The following is a 25,172-nucleotide window of genomic DNA, read 5'->3' on the forward strand; positions in this document are numbered from 1 at the left end:
GTTTTTTGACAGGTTACCAAAACCAATAATGTCTGATGATGACTATACATATACATAATATATACACGACACGTAGATACTGATGGTAATACTTTTGATAAAAAAAAACATATGACAGTAGTTAGTATAATATATAACTTATCAGAAATGGTAATGGTGGTCTTTTGAAGCGTAGGTATACAAAAAGAATATAATGATTTAAACTTTAGACACCTACCCATAAATGAAAATAAAAATAATATAATTTTTACTTTATATTCTGTTAACTAGTGTATTTTATTGGATTTGAATTTTAGAAATTAATATAGTGTTAGTGTTAAAAAATCAACTTCTGAAATCTTAAGATTCGAGGGGTAGTGGTAAGATGAAATTAAAAACATTAGTTTTAATTTTATTAACAAAAACTTTATTTAAAAATCAAAAATATTAACATTCTTTAAATAAGTCGCAACTAAACCAATTTATACCAAAAGAAATGGTAAATATTTTAATGTATATCTACACAAACGTAAACATTAATCTAAGAATAAAAAAATATTAACATTACTCAAATTAAGTTCAACTGAAATAATGTTTAACAAAAAACTGTTAGAATAAAGTATTCTTACACAAACGTAAACTTGATAAAAAAAAAATAACTCAATCAATGTTTAAGACTAAACGCAACTGAACTAATTTTTAAGAAAAAAGAAGGTTTATAACATGTACATTTACAGAAACGTCGTAACCTATAGATGAAGCAAATATTTAAATCCTTTCACCATGTTTTATGCGCGTGGCTGAATGCTTTAGCCACTCCTTTACGCCCCATGCTACCTTTAAATCGTTTTTTTCGGCCATAGGAAAATTAAGCCTGGCGGCCTCTAAAATTTAATGAAATAAGATTAAAAAGTATAAATTGCTTCAAAATTTTACCGTAAACAATAGCCATACTGGCAGTGGTTTCAAAACTAACTTTGTTATGGCGACCCTTCCAATTAAATTGGTTCCCTACCTCATTAGTAAGTAGAAATTTCATAATACGTCTTGTTATTGCCTCAACCTTGGATCCTCCCAAAGCAGCTAATCGACGTACCTGGAAAACAAAGGAAAATAATATACTCTTATAAAAAAATAAGAGAATATTTACCATATATTGTTTGACGGTCGAGTCCTCTTTTATTAAATTTTCAAAACCTGAAAATTCATCCATGGACTTAAGAGGAAAAGATGGTAAATTTTCAGGGGCAATTAATTTTTCTAAAGCAATTTTCCATTAGCTAAAATTTCGGCAACAGTTGCCCGTGGTGTTTGTAATAATTTACGATAATCACTAGGAAGATCTTTTATAAGAGGTTTTAAGATGCATAAAGGTTGAGTAGTTGCAGTACTCGTAATATTATTTTGAAAAGCCCATTGGCTTAACAAGGAAACTACATTTTTACTACCATCATCATTTACGTTGTCCTCAGACGAGTCAGTGACAGAATCAAAATCAAAAGTTGATCCAGTTTCCAAGAATTCTAAATTATTTTCCTCATTCAAACTATTTTCATTAAATTTAGAACAGGATGCATTGGGCTCTAAACAAATCTTTGGGGTTACAATGTTTAAAGGTGTAGTTATATTTTCACTGCAGTTTTTTGGCAATAATGGAATAGAAGGGATATTAGTTTCATTATCACTATTCGTGGGCAAACCTTGTTGCAATAACAAAGTTGCTTTTGATTTAATTTTTCTTTGAATTTGACGTTTCGATAAAATTTTAAAGTGCGGCATGTTAATTTTTTTCCTGCTTTAACCTAAAAAAAAAACCTAAAAAAATACTGCATCCAATAATAAATAAAGGCGGTTTCTTACTTAATATCTTTTTAAATGATATTTCAAAAAACAAGCCCTTTTAAAATTAATTTCAAAAAAATTTAAAACTACCAAGAAAATTAATTATTGTTTAATAATGCAATTGAGTTTAACATAATGAAAAATTTAGAGGTATATATAAGCAGCACCCAGAATAAAATCAATTCCGCTCTAACATAGCCAAAAAGTTATTATTATTATTATTATTATTATTATTATAAACCCTATGAGTGCATTTAATTTTTTTATAAAATATCAAAAAGCTTTACTAAATTTTGCAAAAAATAATATTTAGTGAATATTTTATATTTTATAAAATATTTAATTTTTCTGGAAGGATGCAAAATTTGGATGCCTATACCTATATAAAAAACATTGTTTACAACATAAAATCCAATAGAAATATTATACGGGGTATCCCATTTAAAATAATATATTTTGATATGCCTGCCGACCAGATGAGACCCTGTAAATTCAAAAATAAGATCGAGATCACTTGTGTATTTTTTAGTCTTAGAATTAAATCTACTTTCCGCTCCCAAAATTTAGATTAAGAGGTGTAAAATCTCTCTATTGACTAATTTTGGCATGCACTAATAATAACTTACCTTTATTGGCAAACGAAGAACTGCTAGTAGAAACACAATAATTGCACAAATAATACAAACTCCAGAAAATATAATATGAACAAAACACTCACCCTGTGTCGTTTCTTTGACGATTTGCTTACTTATAGTTATGATGCAATGCGTCAGCATCGTAAACATCCTCTTTACCCAAATTTTCTTAGACCAATCAAAGCGAAGGGTTTATGTTTGTAAAGCGTAGTGTTTTATATACGTGTAAAAGACGTTTAATGTTATCGTTATTTAAACGCATTAAAAAAACGTTATTATAACAGTAATAATATAATACCCATGGTCATTTCGATACAATGCAAATAATTTCTACTAAAGTTTTGTTTTGTTTATATCTTTTTAGGCAAATATCTATTTTTTTAATTTTTTTCGACAATTTGTTATGCAATGGATAGTAAAAATTTTCTTTATTCCAATTTTCTAGAGTATCTGTTTTTAAAGCGTAGTTTTTTTTATTCGTGTAAAAGACGTTTAATTTGGTTGTTATTTAAACTGATGAAATAAGGTTATTTTTTAGTGTCTTTTATACATGTAAAAGACATTTAAATTGGCTATTATTTAAACCAATAAAATAACGTTATTTTAACAGTATATAATATCCATGGTTATTCAGATAGGTTACAATGCAAATAAATACTCTTTCATTCGTTTGTTTACAAACTTTTAAGCAAATAAAATAATTTTTAGATTTTTTTAATATTCATTTAAAACTTATACAATTATTGCACTTAAAGAATGTTCAGCTTTGCAGGCAGCTTAGAGTTTAAAGTAGAATCGATAGGTAATATATATGAGTTAGCATTATTAACATCTTTATTAACACATTTTTTTCGTCGAACTTTATCTACATATTATTCAAACGCAATTTATAGTCACCAAAAAAGAAGAAACATAAGTACCAAGATAATATAATGAATTTCCTATTTTATAATAATGTTTATAGAATAAATAATATCTCAATTAATAAAATTCTTTAACGTTTAAAAAACATTTAAGATGATAGAAGAAATAAAGTTATAAAAATCTGTTATTAAAACGTTATAAAAATATTAAATTTTATTTTGGTGTGTATTCAACGTCCTTTTAACGTTAACTTATACCGTTTTATTTTACACCAAAATTCAACGGTTAAACTTTCAACCTAAAATGTCCTAACACCAATTATCAACGTATGACACGTTGAAAAAATGTTAAATAAACGTGTATGTGTTTACTGGGATGCTCGTTCAGCCAGTGTTCACAAATAGATACAACACTATATTGGTTCTGGTTAACTGTCTGTTCGAATTCATGTATTTTGGATCGAATGCTTTGTGTATTTAGATGCATTATTTTAAGCTGATCTATTGTAACTGAATTGACGACGTCCGGATTGAGCTGGAGCACTGATGTTTCGGTAGTAGATTTTTCGCGAGTTTGACCCGGAGAAACTTGGCTTTCGAAATAAGTATAGTTGCCTACTTCAACACTACATGGCCAAAAAGCAGGATCAAGGAGTTTTTCCTTTAGGTCGATGTCGATAGATACCGTAAACTGGGGCTACTTGCACACGTTTTCAGCACATTTCCCAATGTATCCCCGTACATTGTTTTTTTTGAAACAATTTATTTAACCACAATAATACAATGTATAACGAGTTTTAACAATTTCTCCAATCAGTGTTTGAAAACACTGGCCCCGAGAATAACAAAACAGTAATTAATTATCTATAGTAAACAAATGTTTCAATGTTGCTTATAATTTTTTATACATAAATTAATTAACATTTTTTAAATCTTTTAATTTTTTAACAAAAAATCTATAGTTATTTGTATCTTTTATACAATGAGGTAAACTATTAAATGTTTTAATTGCATCTGTAATTGGATTTCTTAAACCTATGTTAGTTCTTGTAGAAACTTGATAAACATTATTTAGTGATCTTGTTTGATGATTATGTACATTATGGTAAAACATAATATTTATGTTACTTTTTTGTCTGTTGTTTATAATTTTATATACAAGTTTACATTGTTCTATCTCCAATATCACTTTTAATTTGTTTAAACTTAAATTTGAATAAATTGTATTAGAACTTGTAAGCCAATCAAAATTAAACAAAATTTTCAAAATTTTATTTTGCAAAATTTGAGCCTTATTAAAATTAACTTCACCGCACATACCCCATACTGGCAAAAGGTACCTAAAATGTGTGAGAAAGAAGGCATTATAAATTTGAAATTTACTTTTTTCAGACAAATAATCTCTACTCCTATATAAGGCAGATAGCATTGGAACTGTTTTATCAAAAATTTTGTTTAAGTGTAGTGACCAATTTAAATTTTCATCTATTTGCAAACCTAAATATTTAATATTCGACACTTTTTCTAATATTACAGTATTAATATTAATATTTAGATTATTGCTGACTGACTTATTTTTTTGTTTGAATATCATGTATTTGGTTTTCTCAATGTTAATTTTTAATTTATTTGAAAACAGCCATTTAAGATAACATTTTAGGTCATTATTAATAAGTTGTGTTAAAGAAGTTTCATCTGTTCCAGCATATACCAGTACAGTGTCATCTGCAAAGGTAAAATATCTTGTTTTTAGCTTGGCTAACTTGAGATTCAGTACATAAAGAATATATAAGAGAGGTCCAAGAACGGATCCCTGTGGTACCCCGTAGGTGTTAGATAACCATTCACTAATAATATTGTCAAGCTTTACGTACTGTTTTCTGTCATACAAATATGTTTTAATTAAGCTGTACAATACATTTTTAAATCCCATTTTAAATAATTTGTCTAAAAGAATGTCTATGCTTACTACATCAAAGGCTTTTTTTAGGTCTATGAAGACAGCTATAACTATTTGTTGTTTATCTAATGCCATTGAAATACAGTCTACAAAATCCACAACCGCACCAAGTGTACTACTGTTCTTTATAAAGCCATATTGATATTTATCATTCAATAGATTGCAAGAGTTAATGAAAGATAACATTCTATTTTTTATTATTTTTTCAAGAATCTTGGAGAATACACTAACGACTGAAATGGGCCTGTAATTATTCATATATCTTTTATTACCTGACTTAAAAAGAGGTGTAATTTTACTTATTTTTAACTCTGATGGGAAAATCCCTTTTTGTATAGTTTTATTAATTAACCGTACCAAAACAGGTATCATGTATTCTCCAAGATTATGTATGTCCCTAACCGTAATATCGTCATATCCAGGTGCTGAGTTTATTTTTAGTTCTTTTAAAATTTCTGATATTTCCTCTTTATTAGTTAATGTTATAGAAATAGAACTATCATTGTAGACATAGAACTATCATTGTAGAAAAAATCTCGTTTGATAGTTGAATCTCCGTTTCCAAATCTTTAACTATTGATTCACCGACCTGAGAAAAATATGTATTTAAATTATTTGCAATGTCAAGCTGAGAATTAATAATGTTATTTTCAATTATTAATTCATTAATTATTACTTTAGATTTTTTATTTTTTATTAAGCTGTTGATAAATGCCCATTGCTTTTTAACATATCTCCATTGGGTTTGAAAATACCTATTTTTAAAAGCACGTATTTTATTATTAATTTTATTTTTTATGTTTTTAAATTCAGAGATAATAGTTAGGTTTTCGGGTTGGTTAATTTTCTTTTTGTATATTTTATCTCTTTTTTTGATAAGCTCAAGAAGTTCAATATTTATCCAGGTGTTATTTTTTCGTATTCTTAATTTTTTTGTATATTGAGATTTATTTTTACATTCATTAATTAAATTAATTAATTCTTGAAAAGTTGTTACGTTAATGCTTAATATTTTTTGTATAAATAAGTTTACAAATTTTTTATAATCTACAGATTTGACTTCATAATCTACTTTTGGTTTATAAAATTGCACAGGTGTTTTAATATCAAGCAATATAAGTTTGTGATCTGAAATTGCATTTTCTTTAACATTAACTTTACATCTTAAATTACCACTATAATCGCTAAGAACATGGTCTATAAGAGATTTTGATAAACTGGTAACTCTAGTAGCGCATTCCTCATTTATCGAGTTATTAATTTTAAAATTGTTTAATGCTATTAAATCTTTGTACTCTTTGGTTACTTGCGAAACATCAAGCAAATTAATATTCATATCTCCAACAACTAAATGATTTTTAGGGTGAGTACGCATAATATATTCTAAATATGGGAAAAAATTACCACTATTAACAGTGGGTGGTTTATATATAACACTTATTTTTAAGTTTTGTTCCCCTAAGCTAATACATATCCAGTTTATTAACTCACCCTTCCTTGATTTCTCAATTTCACGAAACTTAATAGATTTTTTCACATAAATTGACACACCACCCCCCCTACCAGCTCTGCAGGCATGAACAGCATTAAAACCATCCAACTCAGAACAGAAATGTTTCACTTTCTTCTAACCATGTTTTAGCTGCCAATAGTACATCCCAATTTTCACTCACAACCAAACACTGCACCAGATCCAGTTTATTTCTTATACTTTGTAAGTTCATGTAAGCAATTTTTAGTTGTTCACGAGGCCTCGCTAGTTTTCCAACTGACTTTTATTATTGATAAGGAGAACTTTTGAACTTTCGTCTTTCCTCAAAAAGATATTACCATCGCCAATCCATAGGAACTTAAAATTTTGATCTTTCTTAAAAGCCTTAGCTGCCATGTATAAATCAAGATTAGTTTTTGTAAGTTCATGGTTGAGAAAGATTTTATTATCCGTAGTATATCCCAAATCTGAACTTTTTAGGCCAAATTTCTTTTTTGATTTTAAAATTTTTGTTTTAGTTGATTCATCTTCAAAGATGACTTTAACAGGGTTATTTTTATTCTTATCCCTGCCCAATCTATAAACAGTAAATTTGTTTACGTTTGGGACATCAAGATAATTGGCAATTTTATTTACAATTTCAGGTAAGTTCTCGTTCTCTTTGTATGGGATTCCTTGCACCAACAAATTGTTTTTAAGTTCCTTTTGTTCATTTTTATTTAACTGTTGCTTAATTTGACCAAGTTCATCCTGTAATTCCTTATTTATTTTAAGTTGATCATCATATTTAGTTAATAAAGATCTGTACTCATTTTCCAATTTTGCCATAATATCGGCCAGAGTGTAATCCCTCTTTCCACGTAAAGCAGAACCAGGTCCATCTTTGGTGTTACATTTGCCACAGAGCCACTCGTCCTTGGATTTGCTTAATTTGACATAAGTTTTATTTGACATAGACAAGCATTCTCTATGCTTCCATATGTTGCATCTGTCACATAGTAGTGCTTGATGATCATCAAGAACGTCCTTAAGACATATGTCGCAAATTTCAGTCTTGGTTTTTGGCTAACTAACTTTACAACTTTGCAAAAATTACATTGTACCGTTAAAAAAAAAGTTACATTGTGCAAGTTACCCCATGGTTGGGGCAACTTGCACATCCATGAAAAAATGTTTATAAATTGCATTCTAAAGCATATTCTGTGCATGTTACCCCTTAATCATATGAAAAAAAACCTATAACAAGGGCCACCGTTACAACCAATTAAAAATCAATATTTTTAAAGAAAAAATAATATATGAATATTGAAATATATGAAACTTAAAAACAAATTCTGTACCTATAAATGCTTAGAAATATCAATAAGAAGTTATTAAAAAATAAACAAACTTTATCTAGCAAAACTTTGGTAAAATAAGGCACATTCTTTGAAAAAATCGCAAGTGTAACAAAAACAAAACATTGGCTAATTATTATTGTCAACTAGGAAGTCCTTGTCGTTATCACTGTCATCGACTGGAGATTCATTGTCTTCCGAATCCTCACACCATTCGCATTTAAAATAAGGGTCTTTGCTGTCTTTATTACAGGCAGAGAAAAACAAACCACCGAGAAGCGACAAAACCCGCATTTACCGTTGATTTTCTGGGGTCCAATTTTGGTGCCCTTGAGCGGGCTTAAATGACTGGCGCTACATATTAAGTAACGGAGAAAAATCGTTTTGGCAATTTAATAGTTCCGTACACGGAGAGAAATACGACAATTAATAGATTAAAAATATTATTGGGAATTTGAAATCAAAACTATTACATTATTTTACTGTTGGTATAGTTAAGTTATAAGTATACCTAAACTATACCGGGTGACACAGGAAAAAGGGAACACGCAACAACTTTTTTATTTTTCAAGATAAACAAATGTATGAAAAAATAAACTGGGTGTCCCATTTAAAATAAGAAAGTTCGTGTCATTTCCGGTTCAACCGGAAGTGATCAAAAACAATTGAATACGTCAAAATATGCTTTTATAACCATTCTATTGACATACCAAATTTCATTTGTTTATCTTGAAAAATAAAAAAGTTATTGCGTGTTCCCTTTTTCCTGTGTCATCCGGTATAGTGCCAACTATAAAAATTACCATTTAGGATAAATAATGGAAAACAAAAAATCTTCTAAACAAACTTTTATTTTTTGAGGAAATAATATTGGCCCATTGTATAATGAAACACAAAAATACATTGGCAATAATTAAATTAAACCTAGGTACATTTATACATTCCGCAAAATTTTTAGTTTTCGAACATTTTTATCTTTATTTGTTTTTAAGACCCTATTATTATATTTAATGGTGTAAAATATTTTCATAAATATAAATAATTTTAAGATAAGGGTTTTTGGAAAATGTGCACAAGGGTGTTCATAATTAATAGTTTTCCATACCCTGTCTTTGAATGACATCCACGAAAAGCACAGGTATAAGGCATATTATAAAAGTTTTTAATAAAATAAAGAGCACAATGACAACGCACACAAAAAATAAAGACAGAGAAAAATTCAGGCAACACTTGACTAGACTAAACTAGGCGTCGAATATTACCGGACTAACCGACGGCTGGCAGGGGACCGGCAATAAGACAGGTATACCAAATAAGCTCGCACATGCGCAAGAAAAATCGGTCCCGGCTTTGTCCCTTCTCGGTGGTTTGTTTTTCTCTGTTACAGGGTCCACAAATCCAAGCTCGACACTTCGTGCATTGTATCCAATCAATTGCGCCTCTGTAGTTTTTCCAATTAATCTTGCAGATACCACACTGGGAGTTGTTGTCGTGTTCCTTGGCACTACCACCTTCCTGGACTCAGGATCATCTGTAATGTTGGTTTCATCATAGTCTTTCTTTCTCTCTTGCTTTTCCTGGTAGGAAGTTGCTGAGTGCATGGCAAAACGCTAGATGAAGAGGGTCCTGGTTCTTCGGCTGTAGTTCGAAATTCCTCAGGAACGGTTAGAGGATTTTCAGAAATATTAGGGTCTGTAACAGTGCGAGACGCATCACTTCCAGGTTCGACTTTTTTTCCCTTTTTACGTTTTTTTTCAACCCCTGTTCCACGGTGCTCTTTCAATAAATCAACCAAGCTGTTGTCTAAGACTCTTTCGATGTCTGCATCTTCTGGTCCACCAGGAATGCGCTTTAAAACTTCGTCGGGTTTTGCGGGATGTAAACCAGTTGCCCTAAATCCTGATTTGAGATTCTCTGCTACATTTTGACTTACCCCTTTCCACAATCTGTCCAGTATTAGGTTCGGAAATTGTTCTTTCGGGATACAGCCTTGGAACCGCGACTCCTTTCTCCACTGATCGAGAATCTCTCTCCATTTTCTTTTCATAGGCGCAAATACGGCCACATCAAGGGGCTGCATTAAATGCGTGGCATTGGCTGGGAAGGGAGTTATGTAGATGTTATTTGTACCCCATGCCTCTATCACCTGTGGTGAAAAGTGGCTTGCCAGGTTGTCACCAACGAGAATTATCTGGTCGTTATTTTCTCTGGTGGATTCGACGTGAGGTAGGAAAAGCTGGAAGAACCACATTTCGAATAAGTTCATGTCGAACCATCTGCTCGCATATTTTGTTCCTCGTGGTCCACCTTGCGTCCAGTTGTCATAAAGATTCAAAGCTTTATATACAACCATTGGTGGTAAAAGGTCTCCATTGGCATTTCCACAAACCATTAAACTGTACGATCAGCCCGGGAATGCTCCTGAACTCTTTCCACTCTCTTCGTGTTCCTTGGCACTACCACCTTCCTGGACTCAGGATCATCTGTAATGCTGGTTTCATCATAGCTATACAAATTTGAGCTTTCCACTTCTCTAATTGCTAAGTCAATATTATTAAAGAAATTTAAAACTTCATTACGATCCAGTGATGCTCTGGATCTCTTTATGTTTGAAGCCATTCTAACGCTTAAATGGTTCCTTTTTATAAATAATTGTAAGAAACCAGGTCCAGAGAAGTTATTTTTGAGTATTCGAACATTTTTTCCTTGTTTGTCCAAGAATTTTTTTATTACGTCACGAATATCAACTTTTGTGAGAGGAAATCCCCAATTTGCTACAACACCCAATGTCTTTGAAATGAGAGCCTCTTCTTGATCACTTAAAACATTTGGACGACCAACTGATTTTGAGTGTGCACCAAGAAGTCTTCGACCTAACGTAGTCCGTTCTACTTTGAAGGTTTCGGCTGCTAATTTCCTCGACATACCCGCATTTACTGCATCTACCGCTTGGCGCAAGGCGTTCTCTAAGTAATTCCGGTAATTTCTTGCTTCCGGAGTTTTTTTGTACGTACGAACCATTTTTATACTTTATTTACCAGTAACAACAGGAAGCCGGCTATAAAACACAAAATAACATAATTTAAAAAAAAAGTAAACAAAAATACACGTGGTGTGCAAGTTGCCTCGGGGTGGGCAAGTAGCCCCACATTACGGTACTTTAAACGACTTCAACGTTTTTTGTCTGTTAGCTATTTGCTCACATACAACCTCATTCTTCGATGTTAGGTAACATTTTAAGTCCTGTTCAGTAAATATTGTTTTGTATTTAGATGGAAATAGCCAATGCTTTTTTTTTTGCTACTACATCATGTTTGTCTTCTCTTGTTCCAATAATCTTTTGCCTGGAGAAGATTTGTTACGTCCTGCATAATACTTGTTCGAGTGGCCAGCTGCACTGCTGCAGAAACATTTTGCAGAGTAATTGGTCCAGTGTTATTTGATTTCTCAATTCTGTTATGGTTTTGTTCAATGGAAATGGATTTTCTGTTTTGAGATCTTTGGTTATTGGTATTTTGAGGTTTATTGAAATTTGGATGCCATCGGATGATGGAACCTTTTGCTCTATTTTCTGTGGTAGTTAATTCCGCTGTGTGTTCTGTTTTAGATGTTTCATCTTGAGGTATTAACTGAGAGCTGATTATGTGGTCATTGCATGTTGCTGGGGTTTCAAGATTTTCAAGCCTCTTATTAATTAGCCGATGAGCATCTGTCAAATTTTTTTATCTCACTTAAAATGGACTGCAGTATTTGTGAATCCAAGGGTTGTTGTCTGGTAACAATGTTGTATCAGATTCGCAATCTCTACTTTGAACTTGGGTTAGTTCCAAGTTTAGTGCATTTATTTGCATACTTTGCTCAGCATTCTGCAATTCGAGTTTTCACTTGATTTAGTTAAGTCCACAATATGATTATTTAAATCTGCTTCCATTTTCTTGTAAAAAATATTCTTTTCAGTCGATAAAGCCTCTTCATCTTGTAGAGTCTCAATTCGTTTATTTTGCCGAGCCAACTCTGACGCAAACTTGTTCTCTGCTTCCTGCACTAAATTGTCAAAACTTGAACTGTTTCGACGTAGTCTTTCAATAAATCTGTCTTTATCTTGAAATTCTTTCTCCAAATTTACGATAGTTTTAGTTAATTCATTTTTCTCTTCATTGATTTCTTGCCTCTTTATCTGGATCTCATGATAATATGGCCTATTTCATTTTGACTTTAGACTGATTCAGAAGGTGATTCAGAAAATGAATCTGATGACGATGAGGGTAGAGCAGCAAAAAGGCGAAGGCTAGGAGAAGAAGAAATAATGAAAAGAAGAGAGAAAAGACTGTGGGAGGAGAATCGCAGTAAATTACTGTTCGAGTACTCCCAATTTACTTATTATGCCAGGGCAGTAAGTTAATTGTGATGTGAATTAATGCTTCTTATTTCTATCTAATATTGTGATATTTAGAGTGCCATATCGATGTTCGATTTTGCCTGGAAGTTGAACAAAGATGACAAGGATCTGCTTTGGTTAGCAATAGTGGCACTCACTGAGCAGTTGCTATTTGGAAAAATTGAAAACGCCCAGTATACTATTGAGATGGGTAAGAACTTTATTAAATTATGTATTAAGGAAAATGGAGTTATTTAATATTTTTAGAAAGTCTTAGGGCTCACTGTAAAAGACTTCAAAACAAAACGAACGATACGGACGTTCAAACATCACTAAAAATTTTATTTGAGAAAGATTTGAGGTTAACACTGTACAGGCATTGGACGGTTGAGCAAAGCCTAAAATATTCCATGTTCACTGCAGTCAGATTAAAACTTTGGACTTTGAAGGGCGATAAAAAGATTCACGAGTTACTTGCAGAAATGGGGTGAGTTAAAAAGGAAGAAACTTTAACTTTATCTTACAATATGTTTACTTTTATTGCTGCAGCACTAAAACTATAATTATGTAATATTAGTAATTACACTTAAAATAGTCATTAATTGTGCATAAGGATGTATACAATTACTTCAGGATCTGGATACTTTTTACAGCTTGCCACTGGTCCAAAGCAGACAACACTTCAAATCGATGGATCTACAATTAAGAAAAGAATTCCACACTTCAATAGAAAAACTGGCAGACAAATATGGACTTCAAGATATCGAATTTGTTTCTTTTATCCTACAGTACGGGTTCAGGAATAAGTTTTGCGCCTCTGATATAGTGTATGCTTTACTTGCCATTTTAGAAGCATCAGTAAGTAATTTGGGGTTTTATACTTAAGTTTATAAATATTTAATTTAGGATTTTTAGCCTCGGGATAAGAAGCCGGAAGAGCTATTTAATTTGGCCCTAGACTGTTTGTCCAGGACCAAAATGGATGTTGTAAATAGTGCCATAGAGAGGTCGAAAATTATCGTGAAGTCTCTGTTTAAAACAGTTCAGGGGGCTTTGGATATGAAGCAGATTATTACGGCCGGACCATTTGTCTATTATGTGATACAAGAAGTAAGTTTTTAATGTCAAGAACAAATTTCCCTTCTGATAATTTCATATAACAACGATTATTTAACGAGTTAAAGGCAATTTTGTGAAATAAGGTCCAAAAACCACCAAATTTTTATTCATTAACACATTTTTGGGCATAACTTGGGATCTATTTAAAATATTTTTAAATTTATTTTACACTAATATAGAGGAATTCCTGAGGATGGATTTGAGGGTAAAAACGTGCTTCTGTATTAAAAATTAGACTAGTTAGACCAGTTTCGGTTATAGCATTTTTCTTTAATAATTCTTTTAAGTTATTTAAAGAAAAATCATTTATTACTTCAAAGAACAGTGGTAGAACATTTAGCAATTAAAATTTGATGAATATTCTAGAAATAATCTAATACATACACAAAACGCTTCCTAAAGAATATTGTGCCATTAGAGATAATTATTATTAGTAACACTGACAAGAGGTGAAAGTATTTTAAAGGGACATAACAAATATCTTAACAGTATAGAAAGGGAAAATTAAAATTACTTTAGTTAAAAAGAATAAAGACAAGAATAAAGTACAAAATTGTTCCAATTATACAAAAATATGGCTTAAATTAATGGGAAGAAACCTATTAATTTAAGCTTAATGTTTGGTAGACATAAAATATGATCTCAAATGCCTATGAAGTAAAACTAGAAATGACTCGGAAAACCTGAAATAACTTGGAAAATAACTAAAAATAAAGTGTCCATAAAAGTTCAAAAACTTAAGAAATGTCCCTAGAAAAAATAAAATGGCTTTCAATTTTATGAAGAAACTTAAAATTATAGGTCTGGAATAAAATTAGAAATTAATTTAAAAGCCAGGAATAAAAATTTCCTTAAATAAGTGAAGGAATTAAAAAGAATAACTTGGAATGCCTGGAATAAAATTTAACCATTACTTTGAAATGAAAATTACTTAAAATACCTGAAAGAAATAAGGCAGGAAATATTAAATAAAATAGTTAAAATATCTAGAATCAAGCGAAAGGTTACTTAAGAGGTCTGGAATATACAAGACATTTTTTTAATGCCTGGAAAAATGTCTGGAAAATCATAAAAAACGGCATCAAGGGCCCGGAATAAAATTTTAAAAATTACCCTAAAAGCCTGAAATAAAAAAATAATTTACACGCCTGGAAAAAACGAATAAGGAAATATTTAAAATGGTTTCAAATGCCTTTTAAAAAAAAATAGAAGTGTTCTGGAAAATTACTCCGATGACCTGGAAAACATGAAAAATAACATGAAATGCCTGGAATTAAATTAAACATTACTTTGAACGCTTCAAATAAAAATTACCTAAACTACGTGGAAGAAATAAATAAGGAAACATTTTTTTAAAAAATAGTTCAAATATCTGGAATCAAATCAAAGATTAGCCGAGAAGCCTGGTCTGGAAAACATAAAAACTAACGTCAAGTGCTTGGAATATTTATTTATTTATCCATGGGTCAAGCCCATTATAAAATTTTATAAAATAAAAAATAAGTCAAATAAACCTAATTCAACATACATTGCTTAGCCGAAGAAACAATATATATATGTTTGTATTATAAAAATATATAGAAAATATGCATATAAAACAAGAGTGGGCATCTACATATCAGATAAAGGAAACAATAGTTTCAAAATACCAATAACATATTGTGGCTTATGTCTTGTATGACGAGTAGGTGCATTAATATTAATCCCTCCCGTAAATTTAGAGCTAAAACTCAACGAGTGCAATCAATTATAAAATATTTATGTCTGAATCCCTCTATGTGTACGACGGTTCTGGAAGGTTGTAATATGAAGCGATTTCTCTACATGATGATAATTAATGTTATCAGATGTTCCTTAAACGAAATATATCGTAAAAACTTATGCTGCATTCTTTTTCGATGGCTTGAATTGTAATAAGGATCCTAAGTACATGAACAATATTTAAAGTGTGGGCATAGAAGAGAGGACAACAATAATTTAATGGATGTTACATTAAAGAAATCTTTTGTACAATCTTTAATAAATCCCACGATTTGTAGATACTTTGAGGCAATGGAGGATATGTGAGGCAACTGACCATCAAGTATAACTCTCAAGCCTTTAATTCGGGACACACTAACCAAACGACATTAATTTATACTGTAGACATGCTTAATAGGATTTCTTCCATAACATTTTGATTACAATATTAAAGCAAGTCCGACTGTAAAACTGTGAACCCTTATATAGAATTCTAGATCATTTTCAGACATAAGAAAAAGTATATACACTACCGGCCAAAAGTGAAGAAACATTTACAAATATAACAATAACATCTTAACATACAAGATATTATTTTACATTTTTAGTAGAAAATATTTAGCTCTATAATTGCAGCATAAAAACACATCCTTCTTGTTTGTATTTACTTTATCAGTTGATCAAAAAATTATTTATGCTATTTTATGCGGACAAAAGTGAATAAACATTCCAAACAAATCTTATTTGGTATTTAAAGTGATTATTTATCATTAGTTTGATCTTAACGTTGAGTGTTAAACTGTTATATACGATTTGTGCAAAACTAGAGTATTGATCTTCGAAAATTAATTGTTTCAAAATTTCAAGCTGGTGTAAAACAAAGTGAAATTGCTAGGCAAATTAATCGTAATAGATCCGTAGTTTCAAAAACTATTGCTGCTTTTAAAAATATAATAGTGTGACTACCCGTCCAAGGTATGGACCGGCCAAGGAAAACGAATAAAGTTATTGAGAGAAAAATAAAAATGTTGGAAATAGATCATCCCTTTATGCCCGCCACAGAAATTTATAATGAAATACCTGGGGTTTCGGTATCTGTGCATACTATTCGTCGTCGTTTGACTGAATTTGGACTTTATAGCCGTCGTCCAGCCAAAAAACCATTCATTTCTAAAAAGAATTGATTGGCTAGACTCTAATTTGCACAGGAACATCTTGATTGGACAACCCAAAAGTGGAAAACAGTTCTATTTTCTGATGGAAGTAAGTTCTGCCTATTCTGATGGAATGAAATGGGTTCGTCGTCCTGCCAATACTAGACTTAATCCAAAGTACATCAGGGCAACTGTGAAACATGGAGGAGGCAATATCATGGTTGGGGGTTGCTTTTCCGGATCAGGAGTAGGACCATTAAGAAAAGTTGAAGGAAAAATCGACAGATTTCAATTTTTAAGAATTCTTCAGGAAGCATACCGCAAAAGTAGTAAAGAAAAGGTTTGAAGACAACAATGTGCCCCTTATGAAATGGCCCGCACAAAGTCCGGATCTAAACCCGATAGAAAACCTATGGGACCATTTAGATAGGAAAATCAAACAAAAAAATTAAGATAAATTTAGAAACCAGGATGATTTGTTCGCAGCTCTTCAAGAGGAGTGGAATTCCATTTCAGCAGATTATATTGACAGCCTAATGAACTCTATGCGAAGTCGGTGTGCTGAAGCAAAGATAATTATACTAACGAATAGATAACCCACGTAAATGGCAAGCTGTGAACCGACAAGGAGACATCAATGCTTCCTTAAATAAGAATATTTTATGCGCTAACCGTGTAAGAATCGAAGCGACGTTGCCATTACTGATACTGAACATTTTAAATTTTATCTAATTCTCTCGCGCCGCGCCGTATAAAGGCAGAACGAGGTATTAGCTAAAATTAAGTTTGGGAAAATGGATGTTTTAATTAATTTTTAGTTTATTCTTAACATATTGATTTAACTTATTATTAGAAACTTGTGACTATGTTTTTTACCTTATTTATTTAGATACACTGAGATAAAATTGCTTGGGCCTTAATATATAGTGAGGTTTTGTCGCCTGCATTATTTGCTTTTGTAAAACTACATAAAATCTTACACCTACCATATTATTGCATTAAAAAAATTTGTAAAAATCGCGAAAAATTGTTGAGTCATCATATTGGTTTTGTTCGCATTAAAATTAAAATTTCTCCATTATTATTTCAAACGCTAAAATTAAAAAAAATGCGCGTGCCTTGAAAAATAAAATGATTCCAAATCTATAAAGACTTAATTTTTGGCATTTTTTGCATTGATTTGTCTTTGTACCGCATCGCAGAATTATTATTGATAAGGCCTTAATCTTTAAAGTTGACATTTGAAGTTAATTAGGAACAAAGTGGAGGAATATGTTTTAATATAAAATAATTGTCACAAACATTTTAAATAACAAAATCAAAGAAACATTACTAGTACCTATATTATTTTTATGAAAAAACTTAAAGTTATGGTTTAAAGCTAATTAAACAGGACAAAATGCTGGGTTGAATTTTGGTGCATAATTGCCTATATTTTATAACAAAAATTTTAAACCTTCTAATTTTAATAATATAGGTATGTACTTACATAATATATGTATATGTACTAAGTATATGTATATTATACTTCCTACTTAAGTTATTCTAAAATTGGATTTTTATATACATGTAGGTAGTACATATTCACATTTTTATAACATTTATTACTAAAATCTTGGATTCGCAAATAATTAACACTTTTAGACGAAAAAAAAGAAAATTATTCTAATACTTATACTTATATGTACATCACATACATATAATATATATCATCTAATACAATAGAAATACAAATTATTTTAATTTACAGCTATATAATTGATACAGTTAAGTGTTCAAACTTAAATTGTAGGATTTTTCATAAATATGAGTATACAGGGTGTCTCAGATTAAAAAAAACATAAATTTTGATGCAATTAATGGGTATTGTTTTCTTAATTTTCTCCCTAAAAAATCCACAAACTAGTTAAAAAAATGGGCGGTTGACAAAAAAATTGCAAATAAAATATGCACATTTTTAATATAGCGTGTTCCTGGATGAACGTAGTCGAAAACCATTTACAAAAGAATTGTTTTCGAAAACAAGAAATTATAAAATCTAGCAATTTGATAGGGTTGATAGGGATGGGGAGGCAAACGACTTAAATATTTTTATGCTGGTGGCACTTCCGGTTATACAGGAAGTTAATGCTCATTAGCTTATTTTAAATTATGTCTATACAGTGTGTCCCGCTTAAGGGTTAGCCACCCCTCTAAAATTTTTGTTTCTTGACCAATTTTCAAAAACTTTTTTTTGTTGGATAGATGGCCAAAAATGGCACTTATGAGCCAAGTTCGACATTTTGAGAAAGCAGGTCATGGCCACTCTATTCAAGTTTGAAGTGCGAAAAATCGAGAAGTAGTATTAGCGATATTTATTTTTGAAAAATGGTACTGGATTATTGTTCAGGACCACTTAAAACATAAGTGTACCAAATTTGGTACAGGGGGTTGAAATAAATTGGAGTCAAATTTTTAACAGGCGCAATAACATTCTTAATCAAATACGAATATTTTTTAAATATTTTGGCTAAATGGCATGCGTCTTGAGAACACAAAGTTTGGAAATATCCTTCAATAGTAAAAAACATTCATTCATGAATGTTTTTCGTAGATCAAATTTAACGTAGAATTAAAAAATTAAATGAAGTGTAGAGCGTGCCTTTTAAAATAAGGAAGTTAGCAAAAACTTATGGTATAACCGGAAATGCCATCATCATGAACATATTTTAGTCATATGTCTCCATTAGCCTTATCATGTTATCAACTGAAAAAATTGTTTTCGATATATCGATCGCGTCAGTTCGTGGGACACCTTGTATAATGAAGAAAGCTTGATAATAACAAATAATACGAAAAAGTACTTATTTTTTAAATTTTTTAGTTTTTGTTTTTGTTCTTTTTTTAAAGTCAAGATAAAAAAATGTTGGTTGTTACCTGTAAATACATTGCAATAAAAAAAGATAATTTTTTAATTTTTATATAGATTTTTGGCTATAAAGCTTAATAAAGCTCACAGAACCGGCGTGAATTGATATATATGTCAAAGGTATTTTGACTATCAAAGTAACAAGTGGTAGAGATTTAAGCTATTTAAATAAGTAAAAAATGTCTGTGCGTGACGTGCTATTTTATTGCTGTACTATTTTATACGCTGTAGATTTTAGTGCTCTTTAATAAATTTTAATACTTTTTTCTCTAAGTTAAAGAGGAAAGCCAATCCCTATAAAAAATAACATGGGATTTCCTGTGTCCCACTTAGCAATGGCAACACTAAGTATACAAAACTGCATGAGCACAAAAAAACGATGGCGCGCAAAAGAGAAATTCTATCAAAAATATTTATATTAACGATCCTCAATCTTTCCCAAAATTGGTATCATATAACACCTACCTATTTAAAAAGAAAAGCGTAACTTATATTTTTTGTCAACCTGATGATCTAAATTCGACGATTCGCTAATTTTTGAGTTTGTATACTTTAAAGTTGGTCAAGATTAGAAGATTCAGTATAATAAAATAAAATAATATATTTTTCGCCTTCACTCAAAAAATTCACTTTATTGACTTTTACAGATGAGGCAGTAAAATGATTAATAGGGACTAAAATAATGAAGTTTACTACACGAGCTTTAGCGAAGGCAGTAATTTTAAAACGCCTATTTTACTCTAATAAATAACGATTATTATTTTTTATGGTACTATTTTTAAGGTTTTATCTCAAAGTAATTATTGTTTTGTAATTTGACTATTTAAACCGGTATTATATATTTTTATTCTTTAAATTTAATTTTCAGTATTCAAAAATTAACTTTGTACATCACCTCATAGTTTTACCACCTTAGAATTTTTCATTTACCTAAAAGTCAGAAAATTATAGTTTTTGGTTAACTGTAATTTTCATTGCCGAATAGTTCCCAATTAAAACTTGAGATAGATATAGATTGTAGGTGATGTTCATTTCACAGGTATTCAGCTGTAACTTTGCGTAAAAATACACGTATTTATACCTGGCTCTTCTAGGAGCCACAGTTAAAGACCCATGAAACGAACTTTAGGTACAAGGTGTTCCATTTAAGAGGAAAACGGCATATTTTTTACTTTTTCCGTATATTTACAAAAATGAAGATAGCCAATCGACGTATTTTAACTCGGAGAATTTGAAAATCGTAATAAGAAAACAATGTCGTCAGTCTTTTTTGTTTTTTATGGAATTGTTTTCTTATTACGATTTTGAAATTCTTCGAGTTAAAATACGTCGATTGGCTATCTTCAATTTTTTTTAAATATACCGGGAAAGTCAAAAAATATGCCGTTTTTCCTCTTAAATGGAACACCCTGTACTTACTTACTAAGGCACTGTTAAGGTTGAGTATATTTATAGAACTCTAGGACTTACTGCAATTTAAAATCTTATAACTCTAAAATCTATAACTTTCGCAAATACTTGAATTTTTATAAGGAAATTTAAACATCTTTAAGGTAGGATTCTCTCTTCTAGTTCGCCTACAGTCATAATATTGGCATACATTGCCCGACATTATGTATTACAGAACCAATGACAAAATTTTAAAAAAAATAACAGAATTACGTCCATCACAAGAGCGAATAACAAAAATAATATTGTGTTGCTCAGCCGAGTCGCAGCCGCCGAATTAAATTTTGCAACACAGCCAAGCGATCGGCCAGATTTCAACGCGTAATTTCACCGATGGATCCTCGCTCGAAAAGCGGGGATCCTTTTAGGTGGTCAAAAAATTTACACGGGATGAATTTTCTATAGTTTACTATTATTTTCTTTGGCTGAAGTTATAAAAAATAAGGGTTTTGCTACACATTATTAGTCTTTGTATGTACAACTAACTAATACATTGTGTATAAAAAATAAATAAAAATAGTGTTTCTCCACTTTTGTCCCCTGTAAAAACAAGAATAAAATATATTAGTTGTCACTTGTTTTTTTTTTTTAATTTTTTATTGAGCTTCTGAAGACTAGAAACAAAATTATATTTTAAAAAAATAAAAAATTAATGATCAAATACACTAATATAAAAATAAATACAAAAGACAATTTGTTTCTCCACTTTTGTCCGGTAGTGTATGTTAAAGAGTAAGGGACCCAGAGGAGAACCATGCGATACATGGCAACTTTCTTTCAGCAGAAAGTTATTAAAAGTAAATAAGTTCACTTCAGTTGAATGTTGCGAAAGAAATTCAAACTGTTCATTAATAAAACAGCCTTTTAGACCGGTTGATAGAGTCACATACTAGACTCTCAAGCACTTTAAATAACATAAAATGCCTATGGGTCTATTATTGGTTTCTTGCGACTTAAAAATTAAATATACAGATCGTGTTATCGTGAGCTACGTATTACCCAAAATAATGGCAACACCGCTTGGTTTCGGCTTGCAGGGGGTGGAATTTTTCGTTTTTATTTTTTGAACCGGGAGTCAGCAGACCTCACTTTGCTGTGCTACTGCACGTTGCATTAATAATTTTTGAGCGTTATTTTCGTGTTTTTTTCACTATGGCTGTTTATACCCCTTCCGAAAGAGTTCAACTAATTAAATGGTTTTATGGAGGCAATTCGGCAGTACAATGTAGAGATTTGTTTTCAGTGACATTTGAGAATAGACCGATTCCTTGTGCAAAATCGGTTTTAAATGTGGTTACAAATTTTGAGACATCTTTTTGTCTTCAAGATTGTAAAAAATGCCCCACAAAACGTCAACCACCTGTTGAAGTGGTCCAGGATATAGAACGGCGGGAAGAAATGGTTTGCAGTACCCTAGAACTTGATTCGACACGGTCCACTAGAAGTGTTGGAGAGGAACTGGGAATGAGCAATAAAACTGTTGCTCGTATCTGGAAAAAATATGGGTACAAATGTTTCAAATATTAAAAAACTCAGGAAATATTTCCTGAAGACCAGTGGCGAAGAATGGAATTTTGTGGAAACATGATGGAAAAGGCAAATGAAAACGAATATTTTTTAAAAAATATTTTGTTTTCTGATGAATCTTCTTTTCCATTACATGGCAAACACAATCCTTCCATTGTTCGTTATTGGTCTCAGGAAAACGAGCACAGAAGTTTTCAGTTTCGTACCCAGTATCCTCAGAAATTGAATGTTTGGGCAGGTATTTTGGGCGACAATGTTATAGGGCCATTTTTTATTGATGGCACTTTAAACGGCCAAAAGTACCTTGAGTTGCTGCAAAACCAAGTTCTTCCTGCCATTCAAATCCTACCTGATGTAGACCTGGGATCGGTTTATTTTCAGCAAGATGGCTGTCCTGCTCATAACGCGGCTAGGGTAAAAGAATTATATTAAAATTACTATTTTACCTGAAACTCTATTGGAGGTGCGAAATAGCTTTGACGATAGGTTAAGTTTTTGTTTAGCGAAAGAAGGTTTATTTGAGCCATTATTTAAAAAATGATATGTTGTTAAGTTTGTTTATTAGAGTTTTATTTCTGATTTTTTATTATATTTTTATCAGAGTTGATATTTTATTTTTTATTAGAATAACACTTTAATTTTCATTATGCGAAATACAGCATATTAAACATTTTAAGGTTACAACTCTGTGCGGGTTTTACACATTGTCATGTCTGTAAAACCCGCATTAGAATAAATATTTTAAAAATGCCTGGATTTTCGCGTAATATTTTGGGACATTTTGTTGCCAAACGACGCAGCTCCCACGAAAGTCGGATGTTTACTAATCCCGTCTAGAGATGGGTTGCTAAATAGCAGCCTGCTATTTTTTAACTGCTATTTGATTTCTAATAATGTTAGCTGCTACGGCTTCAAAAAATAGCTGCTATTTTTGTAGCAACTAAAATTGCATACGGAGCGGCTATTGACGCGAGTGTCACGATAGCTGGGAAATGGAATAGCAATAGCACGACACGACTGCGACTGGCGGGACTGGCCGACTGCGACGCGAAGTGCGATTCGATGAGTGTAACACAAACGGGAACGGAGTATTCGGGATTCGAACATTGAAAATGTATTATGATTATGAAAGTAGCGGATAGAGATGGGTTATGGCGTGACTGGAAATCCGGAAATATTTTAATATTTTGTTTCCGTGTAATATTTTATTGTCATCCATTAAATTTAATATTAAATAAAACTACTGATGGAAAAAAAATTAATTTCAAAAAACAAAATTACATTCTTAATAAAAAGCTGTTTCGAAAAAATCATATATTCTATGGAATAGAAATAACTTGTTTATTATTAATTTATAAATATTTATTAAAGAAAAACTTGAAACTTAGCTATTCAACAAGAGTATATAAAACTGTAACATATAGTAAGTATAACAGTCAGGGAAAAGCGTTAAAAGAAGTGAAAAATAGAAAAAAAATCTAAAAAAGTCTGAAATAATAAACGTAATAAAAACTCAAAGTAACTTTTGATTAACATTTAAAAACATATTTTTTTTTACTTTCTCTAACTGCGACTTCTCCGCTCCGAAAGAATAAGACCAGTCTTTGAAAACATGCGTTCACATGCAACTGAAGTTGAAACTGTTCCAAACTTGCATCGGACGACATGGCTTAAATTTGGGAAAACCGCACCATTGTTAGCCCACCACTTCAAAGGATCCTCGTTCCTTGGGATAATTTCTTCCTCCAAGTAACGGTTTACTTCAACTATAGCACGTGCCTGCGGACTTTGATTGACTTTAGGATGAGATGACACCGACTTATTAAACTGCTTCCAAAGGTCAAATAGTGGCTTTTCTGACGTCGCATTACCGGCACCAACCTCTAAACCTGCTTCTCCAGTCGTTTCGCACTTTGCTCTTATATTTTGAGCTACTAAACCAGTAACATATTCCTTCGCCTTATCTGAAACGACAGGATTACTAAAACCAATATTCTTAAACCTTGGATCCAGAAATGTTGACACAATTAGGGTCTTACTGGACTCTAAATCTCCAAGCCGCGATGTTATGTTTTGTATAAGATTTTTTATAAAACTTTGGCTAACTTCGGTAGTAAACTGATCGCTATTCAACATCTCAATACAAACATTTTTCAACCCATTTGTCATGATTATAACTAAAGATAATGTGACGTATTTTTTCCCAGACATTAACTCAGTTACATCAAAAAATGGTTTTAATATAATTACTAATTCCTTCATAAATGTCCACTCCTCTGTGGGAATGACTGGCAGAGAAACTGAATCCATTAATGCTAGAGTTGTTCGTATTGCTTCTTCTAACTCCACAAATCTTTCTAGCATTAGATATGTGGAGTTCCATCTTGTTGCTACGTCCTTTTTGAGCTTTTTTGGTTCTTTGCCATGTTGTCGTTGAACATTATTGAATTTATGTTTGGCGTTCGCACTTTGCTTAAAATGTGTCACAATTTTACTAATTTTGCTTAAGGTCCCTTCCTGAATTAACTTTAGAGCATCGGCTACTATTAAATTGAAGGTATGTGCGTAGCAACCAAAATGCCTCCATTTTAAGTCCACAGTAATCGCTTTCTTTATATTTGCAGCGTTATCTAAAATGCACAGCAAGATGGACTTTTCAGGTATATTCCAAGAAGAAACAACATTTAAAAGATTATTTGCTAAATTCCTACTGCTGTGCCCTCCCTCATACCCAACGCAATCCAAAAGAACAGATTTGACATTAAATTCAGGATCTATGAAATGTTTTG

General features: G+C 31.3%; 1 protein-coding gene and 2 long non-coding RNA genes across 4 annotated transcripts in view; 2 read left to right on the plus strand and 1 right to left on the minus strand.

The window, feature by feature from the left end:
- Positions 1-25,172, plus strand: part of LOC126750328 (cell division control protein 45 homolog) — a 41,981-nt gene that overhangs the window by 10,809 nt on the left and 6,000 nt on the right. Inside the window, exons 3-7 of the mRNA XM_050459902.1 lie at positions 12,328-12,501; positions 12,562-12,697; positions 12,754-12,973; positions 13,140-13,344; positions 13,402-13,596. Of these exons, the coding sequence (XP_050315859.1) occupies positions 12,328-12,501; positions 12,562-12,697; positions 12,754-12,973; positions 13,140-13,344; positions 13,402-13,596 (930 nt within the window). The remainder of the gene's footprint in view (positions 1-12,327; positions 12,502-12,561; positions 12,698-12,753; positions 12,974-13,139; positions 13,345-13,401; positions 13,597-25,172) is intronic.
- Positions 635-2,694, minus strand: LOC126750330 (uncharacterized). Of its 2 annotated transcripts, XR_007665686.1 has the most exons (4): positions 2,448-2,694; positions 1,130-1,176; positions 916-1,075; positions 635-863 (listed from the first exon to the last, which is right to left on the minus strand). It is a non-coding gene; the product is annotated as an uncharacterized LOC126750330 (long non-coding RNA). The 2 variants fall into 2 exon arrangements; XR_007665685.1 differs by lacking the exon at positions 2,448-2,694 and having other exon boundaries at positions 1,130-1,931.
- On the plus strand, positions 4,667-5,462 carry LOC126750329 (uncharacterized). Its single transcript, XR_007665684.1, has 2 exons — positions 4,667-5,052; positions 5,310-5,462. It is a non-coding gene; the product is annotated as an uncharacterized LOC126750329 (long non-coding RNA).

Source organism: Anthonomus grandis, chromosome 2 (genome assembly GCF_022605725.1).
Source record: "Anthonomus grandis grandis chromosome 2, icAntGran1.3, whole genome shotgun sequence".
Lineage (NCBI taxonomy): Eukaryota > Metazoa > Arthropoda > Insecta > Coleoptera > Curculionidae > Anthonomus > Anthonomus grandis.